Source organism: Diadema setosum, chromosome 22, assembly GCF_964275005.1.
Source record: "Diadema setosum chromosome 22, eeDiaSeto1, whole genome shotgun sequence".
NCBI lineage: Eukaryota > Metazoa > Echinodermata > Echinoidea > Diadematoida > Diadematidae > Diadema > Diadema setosum.
The window spans coordinates 5,872,309-5,893,985 of record NC_092706.1 but is presented as its reverse complement, the minus strand read 5'-3'; the positions used below and the strand labels follow the sequence as shown (position 1 = coordinate 5,893,985).

The following is a 21,677-nucleotide window of genomic DNA, read 5'->3' as shown; positions in this document are numbered from 1 at the left end:
AGACGGTTTAGTCTGGAAACATTTTTATTATTACTTTTGTTCAAATTTTGTGTATTGAACAATACCTAACATTGATTATACGGATTCAAATTTTTACAGTGGTTGTTTCTATACCAAACTCCCATTTTAGAACTACTTTAAAGAACTACTGCTGGGTTTTTGTTTCATCTGCAAGTAGTAAATTATGCCTTTAAACACAATTCTATTTCACTTGACTGGGAACGAAAAAGCTCCAGTATCATGCACCCATTTCATCAGCAAACTTGTAGAATTCACACATGCAACCGAGTGGATCCCGCAGCTTGAAGATAAAGCAATCTCTAGGGAGGGTCACTTTTTCCTCTGGGGGGACAGCAAACTTTCCATGGAAACATTGGTTGAGAAAATGTTCCATTTGGGAAGGGGGGATGCCCCCCAAAAGACTGATCTTTCACATAACACCAAATATGACGAATTATGCATGGGACTAAATACATATTGCATTTGACATTAGATCAACGGTAAAGTTGCATGCATGCATCTCTTTTCCAATGTTTGTGTCCTGTCTCTTTTCGGAGCACAGCTCAAAGATTCACACGATGGGAGGAGAACAGTAGGTAGACGCTGGGCAAGGAATGTGTGTGACTACCAAGTTTAATTCACCATGTCTCCCCTCACAGCTCAAGTCTGCAGAAAGAAATGAGAGTATGCGAGAAAATGAGTCTTATGGCAAAGTCACATTGATAGGAACACAAGAAGGCATATGTGACCCTGCACCACAAAACCAACAAAAAGTCGCCAGGTATGAATCTTTACAAAAGCACAGATTCTGAATTTGAGCAGACTCTAAGCTTTAAAACGATGTATAACTCAATACAAATGGGCTTTCCTAACTTACATAAATAATGGAATGAAGGTACACACTCTGGAAAAGTGTTTACAGAGAAAAGAGGCTTCAAAGTCTGTTTGAGTACTTGACCATAACATGCTGTCCTCTGTGAAACGAATGGGACAAAAGACAGGACTTAAGACACTGTAACAACCTCAATGAAGGGATTATCAGATTGTGCTGGAATTTAGCACTCTATTAGCACAGTCTATTAATGACTAATACTAACTTTCAGAGCAGTAGCATCATCCTTTCAAAGGTTATAAGAGTTGAAAGTAAAGCGTATGTAAAGTGTTGTTTTTTTTTTTATGAAAAGAGCCTCTCAGACAGTATCCTAATCACACTTTTCTAAAAAAAAAAATACTAGAAATGTCGCTATGGCGACTAGTATGCCTCTGCCATAAAGCACGGTTCTCTTAATAGGCCTATAGTACATCTCGACAATGTGTGACGACAGTTTCATATGACTGGCAAAAAATTGAAATGACATGTTTGTCACAAATGTCAACTATAATAATTATGTAAAAGAGGTATGATGTAATTGCCTCATGACGACAGGGAAGAGAAAGAGAAGGATGAGGAGATTGATAAATCATGGTAACAATAACAAGATGATGAAAAGAGGATGATGATGATGATGATGTTGAAGAAACAATCCATGACAAAGCAGGAGGAGGAAGGATATGACGATGTCTGAATCAATTTACACACCCTCCTTCTTCCTCCATGAGGCTGAGGAATTTGGGTATTCTGTAGGTCTCCTCTGTCTGCCGCACAATCTCCAGCAGGACCAGAAGTTTCTTGATGCCAATCATCAGGGACTTCCCCTCCGTCTTGGTCCGAATTCTCTGCCGCTCCTCGGGGGTGAAGACTTGCAGCTCCTATGGAGGTTTGAATTCAAAACATATGCGAAATGATCTGATGAGCTCAACTACTTCTCCAATCTCCAGCGGGTAAATTACATTCAAGATACTTGTAAATACTGCTGAACTTGTCATCTCTTTTTGTTTCCATCTTTTAAAAGGATGGAGGGAGGAAGCAGGGGATGAGGAGCGAAGAAGGCATGTGTTTTGAAAGTAGTATCATCAATACTGGAATCCTCAGGGAGATTGATGCCTTTTCTGGTCTTGTTCTGACAAAAGCAACAATGCACACCCATGAAAAGATAATAAACAATTATACTAACAGCACCAGCACATTCTAGCGGTATTGACGATCCTGGAGAGCACCTGATACGAGTTTTGTTACACCTCATGTCGTTTCCTAGTTTACAAAACTCGCAACTAATTGACAAATTACCCTACATCGACATAAATAAGGACTGCATTGATCAGTGTTTTAGGAGTAGCCATGACAAAAGAAACTAGAAATATCACTGAAGGTGATTAATACCCCCGCCACGTGACGACAGTCTTACCCAAGGAATGATCTTTCCTTGATCTTCTGCCATTTAAATGCCGTTACCATGGCAACGCAGCTTCCGACACGTCCGAAAAATATGTCTTGCACATCTTCCCACCAAGACTATTGTGTGTGCCACATTTCATAAGCTTTTGTCAAAAACTGAGGAAGTAGTTCAATCCACAAGATCTTTCCTTGATCTTCCGCCATTAATATGCCGTTACCATGGCAACGCAGCTTCCGACACGTCCAAAAAATATGTCTTGCACATCTTCCCACCAAGACCAATGTGTGTGCCACATTTCATGAGCTTCAGTTGAATACAGAGGAAGTAGTTCAATCCGCAAGATCTTTCCTTGATCTTCTGCCATTTATATGCCGTTACCATGGCAACGCAGCTTCCGACACATCCGAAATATATGTCTTCCACATCTTCCCACCAAGATCAAGGTGTGTGCCACATTTCATAAGCTTTGGTCAAAAAACTGAGGAAGTAGTTAAATCCGCAAGATCTTTCCTTGATCTTCTGCCATTAATATGCCGTTACCATGGCAACGTAATTTCGGGTACTGTCAAAAAATGCGTCTTGCACATCTACAACCAAAGGCACACATCTGTACCAAGTTTCATGGAAATTGGGCAAAAACTGAGGAAGTAGTTTGCAACACAAAATTTTCCATCATTTTGGCTCATAATATGTGAGCTGTTACCATGGCAACATACTTTTTGTCACTGTCAAGAAATGTGTCATGCTGACCTATATCCTAAGACAAACATTCAATATGAATTCCATGAGAATTGGAAGAACACTGATGAGCAGTTTTGCCATGAAGCATTTTGCCCTATATTTTACCAATAACATGCCGTTACCATGGCAACGCACTTTTTGCCACTGCGGAAATATGTGTCTTACACATTAACATATTCAGATGAACATCTGTACCTAATTTCATAAAAATTGATCAAAAACTGTGGGAGGAGTTCGCGACGCAAGATTTGTACCCATTTTTGCCCATAATATGCCGTTACCATGGCAACGTACTTTTGGGTATTGTCAAAAAATACGTCTTGCACATCTACAACCCAAGGCACACATCTGTGCCAAGTTTTATGGGAATCGGTTGAAAACTGAGGAAGTAGTTCGCGACGCAAGATTTGCAACGGACCGACCGCCCGACCGCCCGACCGCCCGACCGTCCGCTGATTCCTATATACCCCTTCAAACTTCGTTTGGCGGGGGTATAATCATGGGCGTACATATTCAAGCAGGTTTCCTGCCTATGACCTCATGATCACTGGACAGGCATCTTATCCGCCCGACAATCGAGCTTCGCCTGACAGCAAGTGCTGGTTCTAATCCTTATGATGCTAAACAAAAGATGGTAAGGGTCTCATCACATGGGAGTCCCTACCTACCTCGAGTACTTTGCAGAGGTGTTCCGATGTTGAGAGACTGGACACCCTGATGTGTGTGTTGAAGATGTCCGTCATCTTCATTTCCTGCAGCACGTCGTGGGTACTCGTGGTGCCGATTATCAGCAACTTTCGACCCTAGAGGGTGGCATATGCATACATGGAAACCCAAATCAGAAGCAGAAAAAGTCATCAAAAAAAATAAGATTCACTATCAGTAGGCACAGCACTGTCTTGGATGAAAAATGTTGTTACTACTTTCTAGCAATGGATATACTATATATGCCATATATTTTGCAACATTTTAATTTCCGTGAAATTCATGAGTTGGGTGCTATTCACATATTTAACAACACAAGAAAATATCAGTTCTAAGCTGACATTACATGTGCACACATACACTTATCTGTTCATTCACTGTACCCCATGACTGAGAATCTAACCACTCACAAAATTGTTAGGAAGTTCCAATATGTGAAAGAATTAGTCTCGCTAAATATATGGCACACAGTACCCTTTTACTTGAAAATACTCATTCTAATATTCTAATATTTATTGGACTCCTCCAGTAAATCTTCCACAAGAATATCTCAAACATGATTCTTAAGTACGATACATAAGATGACGGCAAACCAACCATGCAAAGATATTTTGTACACCTGAGTGAAGGTTGTATGTGATATACTGTGGCATTACACTGTGAAAGCTTCTGCCATAAGGTGACACACGGTTCTTGGGCCACGACAACATGCTCTGTGGCATGAGCATTTGACTGAAAATTGCGCTTTTGGGGGTCACATGTAGGTTTAGGGTTTATTGCTAGGTTCAAGTCGGGCATATCATCACAAGTTTTTGATCATCCAATAATGCTATGTAAATTCTGTCTAGATCCAATAAATTTGTGTACTTATGCAACAAGAAAACAGTACCCGGGTACTTAAATAGATGAAATAAAAGATTATTGTGACAAAATTTTCACAGCTGATGTTGCGAATGTGTGCAAGCACATATATAGAGCCTTGCACTATACTCTTAACCCGTTGAGAACAAGCCCCGAGTATACTCGGGCAAGTGTCTATGAGAAATGTGTGTTGTAGCAAAATCAGTCCGTCCTCAATGGGTTAAGGTTTGCGAAAGTTAGACCACACGGACAAAGGAAGGCTTTATTAAGAAGCATGCTTCTCTTACCTTCGGAGGTGCTTTCTTGAGCAGGACAAGCAGCGCTTGTAGAACAAGATTTGAAAAGCGAGGGCCAATGGGAACATAGTCTAAGAAAGGACCAAAAAACAACAACAAATAAACGAGAGTTAAGCCATGTCTGCTTTGGATAAACTGCAATGTATACAAAAGAATAGTATTTTCTATTGTTCTAAAGCAAGCCACTGTCCACTCCCTCCCTCCCAAAAGACTATAAGTAGGAGACTAACACATTCACAGAGCACTGTTTTGAGATGCATATGACAGCCATACACATGTAATACCAGATAAATTGGATGACCTGTACGCAGAGAAGTAGCTTTATTGTCTAATAACTCAAAGAGATGTATGCATTTTTAAAGACATAAAACAATACTTATACTTTTGTGGTCATGCTTTCATAGATGTGTTATTTTCTTTTTATCCTTTTACATGTTTCCTTCTTTCTTTGAGGCAAATTCAACTTGCAAAAACTAAATGGTTTCTTCTTAAAGCATATCAGGGAGGCTTTTGATATCACAAGCAAACAAACATCAATCTCGAGGAACAAATAATTTTGGTGCAAAAATGCCAGAACACTTCAAATAATCTAAACACTTCATACCACCTAAGAATGGCAGTAGACAGATGTGATTAGAAAGGGAAATTACCTCTAGCAGAGTTAACACATTGTCCGTCAATTCTCAAAGTACTTACCCAGAAGTCGTTCGATGTCATCGACCACCACACAGCTGACCTGAGATTTGTATGCATCCTCAAAGATCTACAAGGCAGAATATGTGACAAAGTTATGTGAAGAAAACTAGACATCAGTGGCATGGCAATGCAGGAAACTGAATAATGGCTGAAAACTGAAACTCGGTGACAAATCACAATCATGCACTTGTGTATGGGTCAATATAGGTCAGATATGGAAAAGGGAGATTTATGATTCTTCTAAAATTCTTGAGTTAATGTCCTTCTGGTTCTGAATACTGGATTATATTTGATGTCACAACATGATTAACATTGTGGAATTTCACGGAAGCTACTGATCATTCAGCATGAGTTCGATGATGAAATGAACACACAAATTGACAACATGCTAAATAATTGCTATATGTGAGACACATCACTGGAATAAAACTAGTGCATGCATATCTAACAGTCAGAAACAATCACAATGAAATTGGACAATAACACAACAAGATTTGACTTTTTTTATCTGTAGTATCATAGGAATAACTCCCCAGTAATGCTAAACCTCAGGAGTATTTGTCTCCTAAAGCCTACCATTCACTAAAGTTAAACAACTTTTTTTGTAACTTTCTTCTCTTGCCCCTTACCACTAGCACATCCCTTTCTTTAGGCACGTAGGGTATAGTGTGACTTAAAAAGCTCCTTGTCAATAAGGGCTCACTCACCTTCTTGATTGCCTGGCATTTTGCCGACTCGGAGAATCCAACCATGTCCTCCGGTGAGCAGATTTTAATGAAGGGAAAGCCTGACTCCAAGGCTAGCCTTGCCGCTAGCGCAGTCTTTCCACTGCCTGGACGGCCTTTGGGATGAGAAGGCGTAGAGATAGATATTTCAGAAAACTCTCAGGAATGCAAACTACATGATGATGATAAATCTTCTCCACACATGATAGCCTCTTAGCACTGCACTCACTTTGTTTCCTGGTCATTATAACCAAAGGGTGCTGCCAGGAATATTTTCTGCTACACGATAAATACACCACTCAGAGACATATATCACAAATATTCTTACCAACTTCGTAAAAGCAACAACACTGTGAAATCTTTTGCTGGATTGATGCTCTGTAACAACATATCATGCAATGCAATCAATGTAACATAGTGTGTACTCAGCTGTAACCACCGACCTAAACACTAGCACATTAAAATGCATGAATGTTCATGCATGTGCAGATGATGCCGTACTATTTATGCATGTATATAAAGCATTGCATGTATGTGTATCATGAAACCACTTGGGTATAGGCAGTTTTTTCCTAGAGAGTCCTGTCACCATCATTACCCTGAGGTAACAAGATACCCCATTTCAATGCCCAAGTTTGAAAGGGAATTTGAAGGTAGACAATTTTGCTCATAGATGCACATGCTCTACTGGAAAGGTTTTACACTTAAATCCTGTTTGAAGAATCAAGTTTAGGAATGAAGTATAAGAATCAAGTTCAAGAATCCAGACTTGCCATAATGTTCATGCCTTTCTAGTGGTGGAAAACCCCAAACACACAAAGAGTTCAGGAAGTGTGCATGGTCCTACCTGCCATAAGCATGCTGGCCAGAGGTACCCGGTCACTGGCCTTGGTCTGTCTGACCACCAGGGCTCCGTCGTCCAGCACTCTCTGGACCGGCTCTCCCCAGTTGATGATGTCGTTCAGAATGTACTTGTCAAAGTTCTCACAGCTCACACCAAAGGACTGCATGGGTTAGACAAGATATCCTCCTTTAAATACACAATCATATGATGCAACTCCATGCCATCTCTTTGGCCCGAATTCACAAAGATGGTTTAAACGTAGACCATAGTCTACAATAAGCGCAAAATAGGTGTACATTTGACATGCGCATACAAATGCATGTTTGCTACTGGACGTCCGTTGGCGTACGCAATCTGTCAATTGTATTTACGCAGAAGAAATCTGCATATACTGCATTTACTTTCTGCATTTACTACCTTCATGAACATAGGCCTTTAAGTCACAGACAATGAAGGTAAGAAACTTGTAAAACAAGTCAATTCAAATGAAAAAAACAAAAAAAACCAAAACTGGTTTTTGCAAAAAAAAAAAAAAAAAAAACTCACCTATCCCATGTGTGTATAGACCGTTTCTGTAATACATAACAATTCAGGGATGTTTCTTTTCCTACAGTCTCGTTAAACAAACCATCTCTTTCACCTTCTCTCTCCAATTATGTTCCTTATGCAGGACTTTGATTAGTTGTTGCTAGGTAGAGGAAGGCTCTAGCATACATTGTGGTTGTTGAGGGCAACTTTTCAAAACAAAGAATGCATAGAATGTGCATAGAACATTTCCAAAACTGATTCAACTTCTACCAGGATATTTTAAGTTGCAGGATTTCAGATTCTGGTAACAATCCAGACATGTTTTCTTTGGAAAGTCGGATTGATAGAGAGCGTGTGTGAGAGATATGTGGGTGGGAAGAGGGAGAGAGTTTATGAGAATATAGATGTATGAATAGTACATAAAACAGAGCAAAGGCATGCAGCACTAGAAAGTGCTGAATGCATTTAAAGGAACTTAAGAAGAACTCACTGGTTTGATGTCGGTGTCCATGGCGCACATGAAGTGCTCCCTGCTGACCTGCATCTTTTCTGCCTTGTCGTAGTCCACCTCGACCTTGGTCGCCGCCTGGATCCAACAACCATTCACACTTAGTATGTTTACACAACGACTTTAAAAGCATTATATATCACATGACAAACCTCCTAAACTCTTGAGCTACAAAAATAGGTAAATAGATAAAAAAAAGACATGTTGTTGTTGAGTATTAATATAAATAAAAAGGGCATCATTCCAATACTATAAGCAAGTTTAATTACTAGACTCGGAGATATTCATTTTGATAGATTGCTGCTACAATAGCTTGCAATGCGTCATGGGGAAATCATGTTTAAGACTACTAGTACTGATTTATTCTTTGCTTGATTAAGTCTTGGGAAGGGATGGAACTCTAATGGCATCAATCCTTCAATAAAAAAAATGTAAAACAAGGAAAAGTAGAAATTACGCGGTGCGTAATATATGTCCCCGCCGGAAGTAGCATTTTGTACCAAAATGTGCAATATAGGTAAAAAATCAAGGTCAAAGGTCAAAGAAGTCAAAGGTCAAAATTCTGTGTAAAAGTTTTGAAGCCCTCACCTAGTGCCATCACATAAAGCAAACGGAATCGAAATCGGGTTAGAAATGGCGAAGGAGTAGCATTTTGTAGCCAATGTACAATACAGGTCAAAAATCAAGGTCAAAGGTCAAAGAAGGCAAAGGTCAAAATTCTGTATAGCAGTTTTGAAGCCCTCACCTAGTGCCATCACATAAAGCAAACGGAATCGAAATCAGGTTAGAAATGGCGAAGGAGTAGCATTTTGTAGCAAAATGTACAATATAGGTAAAAAATCAAGGTCAAAGGTCAAAGAAGTCAAAGGTCAAAATTCTGTGTAGAAGTTTTGAAGCCCTCACCTAGTGCCATCACATAAAGCAAACGGAATCGAAATCGGGTTAGAAATGGCGAAGGAGTAGCATTTTGTAGCAAAATGTACAATATAGGTCAAAAATCAAGGTCAAAGGTCAAAGAAGTCAAAGGTCAAAATTCTGTGTAGAAGTTTTGAAGCCCTCACCTAGTGCCATCACATAAAGCAAACGGAATCGAAATCGGGTTAGAAATGGCGAAGGAGTAGCATTTTGTAGCAAAATGTACAATATAGGTCAAAAATCAAGGTCAAAGGTCAAAGAAGTCAAAGGTCAAAATTCTGTGTAGAAGTTTTGAAGCCCTCACCTAGTGCCATCACATAAAGCAAACGGAATCGAAATCGGGTTAGAAATGGCGAAGGAGTAGCATTTTGTAGCAAAATGTACAATATAGGTCAAAAATCAAGGTCAAAGGTCAAAGAAGTCAAAGGTCAAAATTCTGTGTAAAAGTTTTGAAGCCCTCACCTAGTGCCATCATATAAAGCAAACGGAATCGAAATCGGGTTAGAAATGGCGAAGGAGTAGCATTTTGTAGCAAAATGTACAATATAGGTCAAAGGTCAAGGTCAAAGGTCACGACTGAAATTCTGTGTAGAAGTTTCAAAGCTCCCATGTAGTGCTATCATATAAAGCAAACAGAATCAAAATTGGCTCATAAATGACAGAGAAGTAGCAAATTGAAGATTTTGATCACACACGGACGCACACACGGACACACGGACGGACACACGGACGGACACACGGACGGACACACACACGTACGGAGCCCGTTTCATAGTCCCCTGCTCGAACTCGTTCGGCGGGGACAAAAAAATGGGAGAAATGAAGTAAAAGCAGTGGAGCCTTTACTAGGATTTTCAGCTACAAACCATTTCACTTCCTGCCACAGAAGAACAGGCACTTCAATAACATACATATATAAACTTTGACTTAAAGCACTGCCACCAGCAGATTAGATTTTGGGTGAATACGTATGAATTGGGTAGTTACCAGGGCAAGTGGAGGGAGGGGGTGGATGGGTATGATATGGGGATTGGAGATACCACTCAAGGGGACTCTGTGTTGCAGTCTGACAATGAAACAACCGCACTATGATTGTCTCGTTACAGTGGGCTCACCGTAATGAGGCTGTTCATGGCCATGGACTGGGCGGCTCGCACCAGCCCCGCAATCTCCGCCCCACTGTAGTTCTTGGTCAGCGCGGCAAGCTCATTGACGTTGACGTCAGCATTGAGCTTTTTGTTCTCCCGCATCTTGGCCAGGTAGATTTCCAGGATCTGCAGGCGACCCTCCTCATTCGGCAGACCTGTGACACAAGTAGCAAAACAACAGTGACCCATCCATCCTTGCATAGGTGATAATGCTATTTCACTTTAATATAAAACAGAATAATCCTTCAACATGGGCAACTAATACGTCAAAGAAAATGGAAGACAGTCATTGTCTTTGTTAGCAACACAGGTCAGTAAGCCTACATATTTCGAGTTACAATTAATAACATGCATAATAATGCAGATCAACCTTGACTCAGAAAATATCCTGATATGACTAATTTGTGAAAGCAAATAAATACCGAGATACCAAGGCAAGTAAATGCTACAGTTGGGATTGATAAAATTGGGGACACTTTAGAGAAATCACTGCATACAGATTGGAAATGTATTCTATCATAGCATGACATGTGATCACAAGGCTCTCGACTTTTACTTTCACCAAAACTGTCATCTTCACACATGTAGAAATTTTGTTGCACATGATGGAAGGAATTACCGATTTCCATCTGGACCTCCAGCCTGCCGGGTCGTAGGAGGGCATCATCAATGAGATCCTTTCGGTTGGTCATACCTGGTGTGGAAAAGGGGGTGGGGGGTAAGGTCAAAGGTCAGAGGTAGGTGGTTAATTAATGTCACAGTCTGCATTCTTACAGTGTAAATATACACTTGTATCTACACATCAAATATAATATTGACCACATCAACTAGAAAAATTTGTGCGAGGTCATATTTGCCATGTACAACTTGTACAACTAGCATGCATTGCTTACGGTCAACTATTAGAGAGCCATGCCAATACCACTGTATGGCCAACATGTCATATTTGTTTTCAGAGCAAAGCAACAATTAAAATGCATATATACATGACTATATCATGTTTTAAGAAAAAAAATATATATATCGTTCTTTTTTTTAAGTTATACATTTTACAGAAAGTCAGTCCCTTGGAACAATAGAGTGCATGTTGAAGGTAGAAATAACATGTCTCTTTTTATAAAAATTGTGAACTGTTGCAAAGAATCATCTTCATCTGCATAATCGTCACAGAGATGATCGACACCATCATCAGTACAGACAACATACCCACTCTCACCATCATCACCTTAACTAACATCATATACCAGTAGTCTATATCATTCCCCAAGTCTTCATTCTCATATTATCGTCAAGATCGGGGATATCGAGATTGTGATCATCATCATCATCATCCCTAATACCACTGTCATGATTTCTATAACCTTGATAACAACCACCATCATCACAATGGACAACATCATTCTCATCAGCATAACCACAGTCACCTTTGTATAAACCAAAGCATCGTCATATCCAATATCATCGCAGTCATCACAATATTTATCATGATTAGTCCTGGTCACCCTCATAACCATGGTAACAAGCAATATAACACTAACATCATTATCACAATCCCATTTGATACATCAGGAACATTTCGTCGGGTGAGAACAACAAGGGCGTCATTAAAGGTACCTCGAACACTTCGGCTTTACTGGCAACTTAACGGCCCATCATTCTCAGCCAACGATTTGTTGTCACTAGCATCGCGGTCAATAAAGTCCTCGTCCCTCAACTGACTTACCGATGAGAAGGACATTGTTTAGCTGCTCAACACCGTCAATCTTGGAGAGGAGCTGGTTGACAACAGTGTCATGCACGCCTGTACCACCGGTCTGAAACCAGACAAAGAATTATCCATTCACAAACCACACATAGATATACAGTCAACCTTGCTTAAGTCGACCTTGAATAAGTTGAATAATCGGCTAAGTCGAAGGTCTTTTCGAGTCCTCTCCTCTTTATATTCCATTGATTTTAATCCCCCATATGTCCAATTATAAGTCAAAGCTATTTCTTCAGTCCAAATAGATTGGACTCAGGCAAGGTTGACTGTAAATCATGATACCCCTTAAGTTGCCATGGCAACAGAAGGGGTGGGATCCTTGACCTCAAAACTATTACACACAGAAGTTTTTTTGCCTTTTTTTTTTCTTGAGATGTTAACCTCCACTGACTGAAGGGAAGAGTATGAAAGTTCACATCATATTACATGGAATTAGACAAAGTATTTGAGTATTTATAAAGATTAAATAATTGCCAAGTAGGGTTATAAAGCAATATTATGAAGAAGGCAAGGACATAACAAACATTTTTGCACACCACACCCACCCACCCACTCATGCACACACGCAAGGTTGGCTTTGTGCAGTTCAGTGCTTAACTTTGTTGGTGGGGCATCGGCAGGGGTGGTTCGGGGCAGCAGGGTGACAGTAAGAGACTGAAACTCACCATGGATCCTCTCTGTTTACAGATGGCATCGATTTCATCGAAGATGATGATGTGGAGACCGCTGTTTGGACCCAGCTACACAGGAGAGAGATCGGAGAAGCAAAAACACACTGACATATCGTCGCTGGGGCAACAAGACCTCGTATCTACAAAATGTCAAATGTTCAGGAGAGCCAACAAACATGGTGGCCAAAGCACTATAACAAATGGAATAGCCTTATCACCATGCCGTGGTGGCTTCATTTTTGGAGTTAGACAGTTGGGATTTGGACAGGATATCACTGAACCCATTATTTGACTATTAATCCAAAAAAAGTCATTTTCACCAAAATTGCAGATACAAGGTCTTGTCACCCCAGCGACGATATCTGACTCGCAGCAAGCAAAAGTTGAGTGCTTCAAAGAGCTTTAGATCATCCCATGATGGCACAGTTGTCACAGCTGGATGTGATCTTAAGTGGTCCTCACTACCATCCAAAACAATGAATGTACTACAAGTGGTTCTTGCTGTATTGAGATGACTATAACTGGCTTTATTTCTGTAGAAACATCATGCTTCATTTGCGCTGACTTTCTCCAGCCGAGGTACTGAGCCTCCAGCAGCTAACAAAGAAAGTGACTATGACATAGGAGATGTGCTTTAATGCTGTAAAGAAGGCTGTACATCATTGATAATGAATACTGTAAAACACGATATATTCACGGCATGAATTTTTCGCGAATTGGAGCCAACGGCCTTTTCTGCCGTTAGACAAGAACTTTCGTGTGCATTTTAATTTCGCGAATCTTGGCGCTCGCGAAATTTGCGAACTTAAAATGCACGCGAAAATTCCTCGTTTTACAGTAGATCAGCAAAACTTGAAAATGAATTCTTTAAAATAAGAGACAGACTGTGTATCTTACAGCAATCCAGGGTTCTGCTTCATAAAAAGTTAACAAGATAGCAACTCTTGTGGAAATGGTAATTATCATGGTAATGACAAGAATTCAGCTTCCTGATTGGCTTTTGCGATGGGACATTGCCATTCTAGCAAGACTTGCTATCCTAACATCTTTTACTTATGAAAAGGGGCCAAGGTCTCCCTCAAATCAAATAACACAAGTGACTAATCACAAATTATAAGTTTTAGAGGGTATCTAGTGAATTTGATGAAATGTTGCATGATTAACCCCTCCCCCCCCCAAAAAAAAAAGGAAACAAGAAAAAAGAAAAAAGAAGTGGTAGAACCTCATTTTTGTCATGCTCAGAAAGCTTCACAAATTCCCATTTTATCATCTCTTCATTTTCCATCTGTCTTACACAGCAACAGGGTACCTTTGATGATTTGATAGCACGTTCTCAGAAAACTACGGCTCCTTACCTTTTTCTGCTCTTCTTCTGCAGCGGCAAACAGCTTCCGGATGTTGGCCTCCGACTCGCCGACGAACTTGTTGAGGATCTCCGGCCCGTTCACGATCTGGGGCTCTCTGGAGTTCAGCATCTTGCCGATGGTTCTTGCCATCAGCGTCTTGCCGGTACCTGTCGAGGATCGACAGACGATAGGAAGCCACGATGGTCCGCAGAGAGATTCAAAGGCATAATTTACAATTTGCAGATGAAACAAAAACCCAGCATTAGCGCTTTAAAATAGTTCTAGAATGTGAGTTAGGGATAGAAACAACCACTGTAAAAATTTGAATCCGCATAATCGATGTTAAGCATTGTTAAATACACAAAATGTGAACAGTATTTATAATAACTAGAAATGTCGCTATGGCGACTGATGCCTCCGCCATAATGCATGATTCTCCCAATAGGCGTATAGTACAATGTCTTCACAATGTGTAATCCATGACAGTTTCACATAACTGGCAAAATATTGAAATGACAGGTCTGTCAGAAATGTCTTGATCTGGGTTTGCTATAATTTTTTAAAGAGTGCAGGTACACATATTTGGGGAATTGAGAATTTTTACTTGAATTCTGATGGACCTTTTTATTAGTTTATGCATTGAGTAATTTCCAAGGTATGAAGAAAGAGTGTAATAATGGTACAATATATATATATATATATATATATATATATATTTTTTTTTTTTTTTTTTGGGGGGGGGGATTGAAACCTGGCCTTTGACCCTAAACCTCTGACCTTTGACCTTCTGGCTGGAAATTTCCCGGAGAATCTCCATTAGGTAATGCATGTATTAAGTTTTGAAACTAATAATGCAAGCATTGCATATACTAGTATATGAGGGACATAATAAAATTTTGAGGAGTTGACCTTGACCTTTGACCCCTGACTATTGACCCATGACCCCTAAATTCCCTAGATAATCCCTGCCAGTCAGTACATGCATATTTACCAAGTTCCACAAAGATACATGGAACCATTTGCGAGAACAGTGATATTGCAACATTTTCACCTCACCTTTGACCTTTTGACCTTTGACCTTATGACATGAAACTCTCTCTGGAGAATCTTTACGCAGTAGTACATGTCCACAACAAGTTTCAAGAAAATACCTCTGGGGCATTGCATAGATATGGGGGAAATTGCAACATTTGTAGCATTTGACCTTGACCTTTTGACCTTTGACCTCTTGCCAATGTCACTAAAATCTACTCAACTAATTGTCCCATCATACATCATCCTTGGACCAAGTTTGGTGAAAGCTGCTTCATCCAGTTTTGAGTTATCACGTAAACAGATAAATTTTAGGATTTGACCTTGACCTTTGACCTCTGTCCGATTTCACTGAAAAACTAATCAAGTAATTGTTTTACCATACATCATCCTCCAACAAAGTTTGGTGAAATTTGCTTGATGCAGTCTTGAGTTATCGCGTAAACGGATACAATTTCATGATTTGACCTTGACCTTTGACCTTTGACCTTTAGCTGATTTCACCCAAAATCTAATCAAATAATTGCCCCATCATACTTCATACTTGGACCAAGTTTGGTAAAATTCCAGTAAATATTACTCAAGTTATCGCGTAAACGAAAGCGGACGGACGTACGGACGGACGGACAACCCGAAAACATAATGCCTCCGGCACCACTTCGTGGCGGAGGCATAATAATGTTTCCAGACTAAACCGTCTACAGTTATGGATTATTGAGAAAAATACTGATATCTCCTTATATTACAGGCTTTATTGCTGAAATTGTATATGGAAGGATGTTTTCATTGCAACTGATTGACAACCTGATATCTCCTTAGGATGTTTTGTGATACAAAAGACCTATACAAAAGACCTACACATATGCATCAAATGTGATATCTTGAACATTTTTAAATCACTGCTCCCAAAGGTAAACAGGACCTTTAAGAGAAAACTATTCCCACTTGAGAGTTTGCTCAAAGGCAGTTTAATCCTTATATATCACCCTTTCATTCACAAAGACAAGATTTTCTTGTATAACAACAATAATCTGGGGAAAATAGACAACTGAAAACAAAAGCAGCTGTTGTAGCAAGAGTTGCTCGCAACTTATTGGGTATAGATAGGCAATACTTAAATATTGTAATTACTATGATCATTGAATATTCGCCAAACCTTTGCTTCTGTTACACTGCAGTCAATCAAGGATAACATTGCTCTACAATCTAAACATTTCACCAGAACAAGCATGGCTTTGGCTCTGAAATCTTACCAGGTGGTCCGAACAGCAGAATTCCTTTCACGTGCTGGGCACCTGTCAAGAGACAGACCAGAAAGACAAAAGAGATTGCAAACAAAATTCAAACCTCTTTGCTTTTGCAAACACTACAGTGGACTCCCATTAAAACAAAGTCCTCAGGATTGGCAGTTTTCTTCCGTTATATCGAAATATTGCTGTAAGCGAACAAATGAACAATAAAAATACATAGAGTGGATAATGTTGCAGCCTGAATTTTTACTTCGCTGTAACTGGAATTTCGTCATAACCGTGTTCATTATAACGGGAGTGCACTGTATTAAAAATGGAGAACATCAAACACGAACAGCGACACAATATCAAACAAAGAAAAGTCATAAACATATCTGCCAATATTCAAACATAATTTTATAGATTATGATGCAAATTTTTTTAAAAAAAGTACAACTGTTTATTAAAAAGACTTCTCAAAGAATGGATCCATCTCAAAGACAAAGAGCTATATGAAGACTGGAAAAATATTGCTCACTTCACATAATATGCGACAAGATGACATTTTTCAGGCTCTTTGATAATGCATCAATGCAGGCACACCTTTCTAAATATTGATTCAAAAGTTAAATTTCAATTGTCAACATGGAAAGAAACTTTTCTGAGATCTGTTTATCAACTTACCGATTTGTTCTACAAACTCAGGTGGGAAAACTCTTGAAGCAAAGGCCCTCCTGAAAATATCTGAGAATTCCTGGATAATTTGAGAGAAGTAAATGGATGTGGTAATTAATATCATAACACAATTTACTGTGAAGTTTGACATGCAATAACAAGCAAATTTAATCAGAACAAAATATATTTCATCATTTACTTTTCTTCCTCAATATGTTTACATGTTTCAGCATTCAATAGCTCAATCAACAAGTCAGTTAACAACGCACTGTATATACCATGTACTGTATAAGCTGTTATTTTCGCGAGGGTTTAATTTTCGCGAATCACAGTTGGATCGCGAATTTAACAACACTAATGTCTCCATGCGCCCTGTGTGATAGTGCATTCACGTAAGCGTCGGCGTCAATTCGCGAAAACAACATCTCGCGAAAATGTCTATGACCTCGTCATTCACGAAAATATCCGTACGCGAAAATAACAGTGTATACAGTATTTTGTGAATTTTGCAAGTCTCCAGCTATTTGTGAATTTGAAAACATGCAGTAAATATTGACTCTGATCCCGATATAAATGTGACTTGCATGCATACATTTTTCCGTTCATTACTGCACTCCACGAACACAAATTTTACCACTCATGAATTGTGCGGAAGTACCAATTCGTGAAAAATTAGACTTGCTACAAATATGCCATATACACTTGGTACTGTAATTTATTAAGTCAATCAGTTGGGTAGTCAGTCAGTCCATCAGTTAGTCAATCAGTCAGTCTCACGAGCATGGTAACGGTAAAGGTCCAGTTTTTGCTATGGTGCGCCAGAAGGAACCATGTCTGGTTCTGTTACGATATCACTTCCAGCCAATAATTTTGTTGCAAAATGTATCTTCAACTGTTCTTGTGTTGCTCCTGATTTTGACACAAGAATAAAATTTTGGTTGATTTTGTACCGAATCATTGATTTCTTGTTTTAAGGGAACCAGACACGGGTTCCTTTTGGCGCATCAAAGCAAAACCCGGACTGTTGCCGTTACTGTGCCAGGTGTGCCGAGGCCCAAAGTCGGTATGTAGGTAGATACACAAGCCTGATTCAATGGTCATTTCTTACCTTGTCCAGGCCACCAATGCCCATCCTCCTGAAATCCCAGTCAGGGTTGATGATGGATTGCCTTGCACTATGCCTGAGTGAAAATAAGGGGTACGAGAAATAACCGTCATCATCTTTGGTCAAACTGAAACCGTCATTATTGTTTGGTCACACTGAGAATCACTCTTTATGTGAGGGGTAATGCACCACACTGTACCCCTGTGTGAGGTTATGGCACTGTCACTGTGTAGTGCAAATCTTATGTTCGTATAAAGAAATTACACACTACCATCATAACGGCCAAATTTTTATACTAGGGTAACAAAAACCACAATCACATATACAACACCTTGATGTCTTTATTACACATTAGATTTGTTGTTTTCTTTTTTATTCTCTTTTTTTTTATGTTCTCAATTCTGTTTGGCAAGCAATCTTTAATCTCTGTCCGAGAGAAACATATTAGTGCCTTTATGATTCTACTGTCATTGCACTGTGCATGGGCTGCCAACGATCCCACATTACAATCAGGCAGGTTCCAAAACAGGGAGATACTTAATTTGCTACACCTACAAAAAAATAATAATAAAGTACTCTCTGTGTAATCGGGTATCGCTTAAACGGGTACTCCATTTAATTGGGTAGTAATGTCAGAGTGTCTTCCAATGCACATTAAAATTACCTGATAATCGGGTTGCCTCTCCACATAAATGGGTAAATAATTTTCTTCTAATCTAATTTCTACCCACATTTTATTGCAGATATAACACTTAAGTAAGTCATGCATGTCAAATTTTTCACAGCTGATCGCATTCTCTGCTTAATCAAAGAAGACCGATCATTTTGGGGAGTGATTAAACATGAAAACACAATCATGTGCACGTACCGACTTGCCACACGAAAACGAACATTACACATGTACGTAGCTGGCACTCACAATTGCATAGACAGACGTAGACAGGAGTTGAACACACTTGCGCTCCTCCCTTGCTCCACAACAACATTCACAATACGAAAAGTTTGCAATGAAAATCAGGCCATGCACCAGCTCCATAATTTTTCTTTTCCCCAGTCACTTCTCGAAAAGTAACCCAACGTTCTACGTGACTAGAGCACGCAAAGAGACATGTTCATTTTGGAAAACAACTGCGTGTTAGCGAGGAGTGTATAGTCAAAAGACAAAGTTCTCTGAAGACACATTTGTCCATATAAAGAGTTTTAAATCATTGCTCGTGACTGAGCAAGTGTGAGGTATGTATAGGTACCTAATGTGCCATGCAAGCACGCATGTTAAGCATACAGTGTAGGTGTTTGGTGCAGTGTACAATGCATGTGAATACACATTGTGTGTGTACAAATTGTGAATGAGACATGTTCTTCTGTTAATCAGGTACTCCGCCTAATCGGGTAAGAAACGCTCTGCCCAAGCTTACCCGATTATGCGGAGAGTACTGTAATGCACAAATCCATTGAAGTGTTTCTTTTTTTTAATTTTTACCTCATCTTTTTATTTTTAGGGCATGACAACAAAGTTAATTGTTTTCAGGGAGACTCTAACAGACATAGGGATACACAGCTGGTCTGCATTGCGACTAAACAAATCTAGTGAGAAGCAGATGTGTGCATGTAAGCATTGATGCTATTATTGCTATTTGCTAGTTTTCCACTTGTTCAAATCATCTCACAACTTACAAGTGGTTTGACGAATTACTGTATACACCATATATTTCGCAGGGTTTAAGTTTCGCCAATTTCACGCAATGTGCACTTTACGCAATTTAAGAACATGCAAAAACATCAACCCTGATCCCGACACATATGAGCAAGGTGCATGGAAAACACTGTACTCCACAATTGCAAAATTAAGCACTCACGAAACTGTCGGGAAGTCCCGATTCGTGAAAACTTTAGACTTGCCAGATGACATATACAGTACTCTGTTGGAGAGGACAGATATATATTTCACTATCTCCATATACAACGCTGCACACTGGCACTGGTCTGACGGTCCCTGACCAGTAAACATTACCAGTAACTTTCTTAGGAATGAACCAGTAAAAAATGGAAAAACTGATTACCTACTAGTCTGAAAGTCAGGTCGGACCAGTAGAAAAAAACTGTAACACACGATACATTCGTGGCATGAAAATTTCACGAATTGGAGCCGACGGCCTTTCTTGCAGCATAAAATTTTCGCGACTTACCACTGGCATCCAATGCATATTGTGTAGGCAAGAACTGTTGCATGTATTTTAATTTCGCAAATGGTGCCGCTCGCGAAATTCGTGAAATTAAAATGCACGCTAACATTCCTTGTTTTACTGTAGGTTAGTATGCAGCCCTGCCATACAGTTTCACTGTGAAAACTTCTTCACACCCGACTCACCCTTTTGCTTTGCCGATGAGGTTGAGAGGAGATTCTTCCGCCTTCTCAAAAATGACCTGAGTGTTCTGCATCAGCACACCACACCTCACATCCTGAGCAAGGATTTCAATCAGAATATATAAAAAAACTAGAAATGTCGCTTTGGCGACTGGTATGCCTCCGCCATAATGCATGATTTTCCCAATAGGTCTAGATAGTACATGTGGACAATGTGTGATTACATTTTCACAAAATTGGCAAAATATTGAAATGACAAGTTTGTCACAAATGTGTTGAATGTTCACCTTCCTTGACCTAGGTTTAATTGGATGAATAGGAGAGCATGTATCCAGGGATTTAAGGACTTTAACTTGACTTTGACCCATTCATACATTTAGGCATTGAGTAATTTTCAAGGTACAGGTGTGGAGAAAAAGTGCAATTTCTGAATTGAATAGTAAATTGTTACCATTTTCATCTGGCCCTTGACCCTAAAAATTCATAAGATAATTACTTTCAGGTAGAACATGCATAATATGTACTAAGTTTCAAGGTAACTTGAGCCACTTCCCAGATATGGAGGAAAAAGTTAGTTCAGCACTTTCACTTGATCTTTGACCTTTTGACCTTTGAGGCAAAAAGAGAGAGAAAAAAAAACTTTCCAGAGAATTTCTATTAGGTTACACACGCATACACCAAGTGTAAAAAAATAACCCTGCTGGCATTGCATAAATATGAGGGTAATAGTAACATTTTGAAGTCTTGCACTTGACCTTTGACCCCTGACCTTTGACCCCATGAACCCTACATTCTCTAGATAATCACTTCCAGTCAGTACATGTATATATACTATGTTCCATGAAGATACCTTGAACAATTTTCCAAGGTACAGAGAAAAAAAAAAGAAGTTTTAATATTTTTACTTGACCTTTTGACCTTTGACCTCATGACCCAAACTGTCACCAGAGAATCTTAATTGGGTAATACATGTATACACTAAGTTTCAAGAAAATCTCTTCAGGCATTCAATAGATATAGTGGAAATAGTGAAATTTTATGTATTTGACCCTGACCTTTTGACCTTTGAACTTTGACCTCATCACCCAAACTTTCACCAGAGAATCTTAATTAGGTAAAACATGTATACACTAACATGTATACACTAACATGTATACACTAAGTTTCAAGAAAATATCTTCAGGCATTCAATAGATATGGTGGAAATAGTGAAATTTTATGTATTTGACCTTGACCTTTTGACCTT

The 21,677-nt window shown here is 39.4% G+C and overlaps 1 protein-coding gene across 1 annotated transcript in view; it reads right to left on the bottom strand.

The window, feature by feature from the left end:
* Nucleotides 1-653: 653 nt before the first annotated feature.
* LOC140245577 (vesicle-fusing ATPase-like) overlaps nucleotides 654-21,677 on the bottom strand; it is a 41,896-nt gene continuing 20,872 nt past the window's right edge. Inside the window, exons 7-23 of the mRNA XM_072325141.1 lie at nucleotides 20,435-20,526; nucleotides 18,070-18,142; nucleotides 16,971-17,040; nucleotides 16,311-16,352; nucleotides 14,035-14,192; nucleotides 12,674-12,748; nucleotides 11,967-12,057; nucleotides 10,863-10,937; nucleotides 10,211-10,398; nucleotides 8,163-8,258; nucleotides 7,148-7,304; nucleotides 6,283-6,416; nucleotides 5,576-5,642; nucleotides 4,871-4,950; nucleotides 3,686-3,820; nucleotides 1,580-1,749; nucleotides 654-666 (exon numbers count right to left, since the gene is read on the bottom strand). Of these exons, the coding sequence (XP_072181242.1) occupies nucleotides 654-666; nucleotides 1,580-1,749; nucleotides 3,686-3,820; nucleotides 4,871-4,950; nucleotides 5,576-5,642; nucleotides 6,283-6,416; nucleotides 7,148-7,304; nucleotides 8,163-8,258; nucleotides 10,211-10,398; nucleotides 10,863-10,937; nucleotides 11,967-12,057; nucleotides 12,674-12,748; nucleotides 14,035-14,192; nucleotides 16,311-16,352; nucleotides 16,971-17,040; nucleotides 18,070-18,142; nucleotides 20,435-20,526 (1,716 nt within the window). The remainder of the gene's footprint in view (nucleotides 667-1,579; nucleotides 1,750-3,685; nucleotides 3,821-4,870; nucleotides 4,951-5,575; nucleotides 5,643-6,282; nucleotides 6,417-7,147; nucleotides 7,305-8,162; nucleotides 8,259-10,210; nucleotides 10,399-10,862; nucleotides 10,938-11,966; nucleotides 12,058-12,673; nucleotides 12,749-14,034; nucleotides 14,193-16,310; nucleotides 16,353-16,970; nucleotides 17,041-18,069; nucleotides 18,143-20,434; nucleotides 20,527-21,677) is intronic.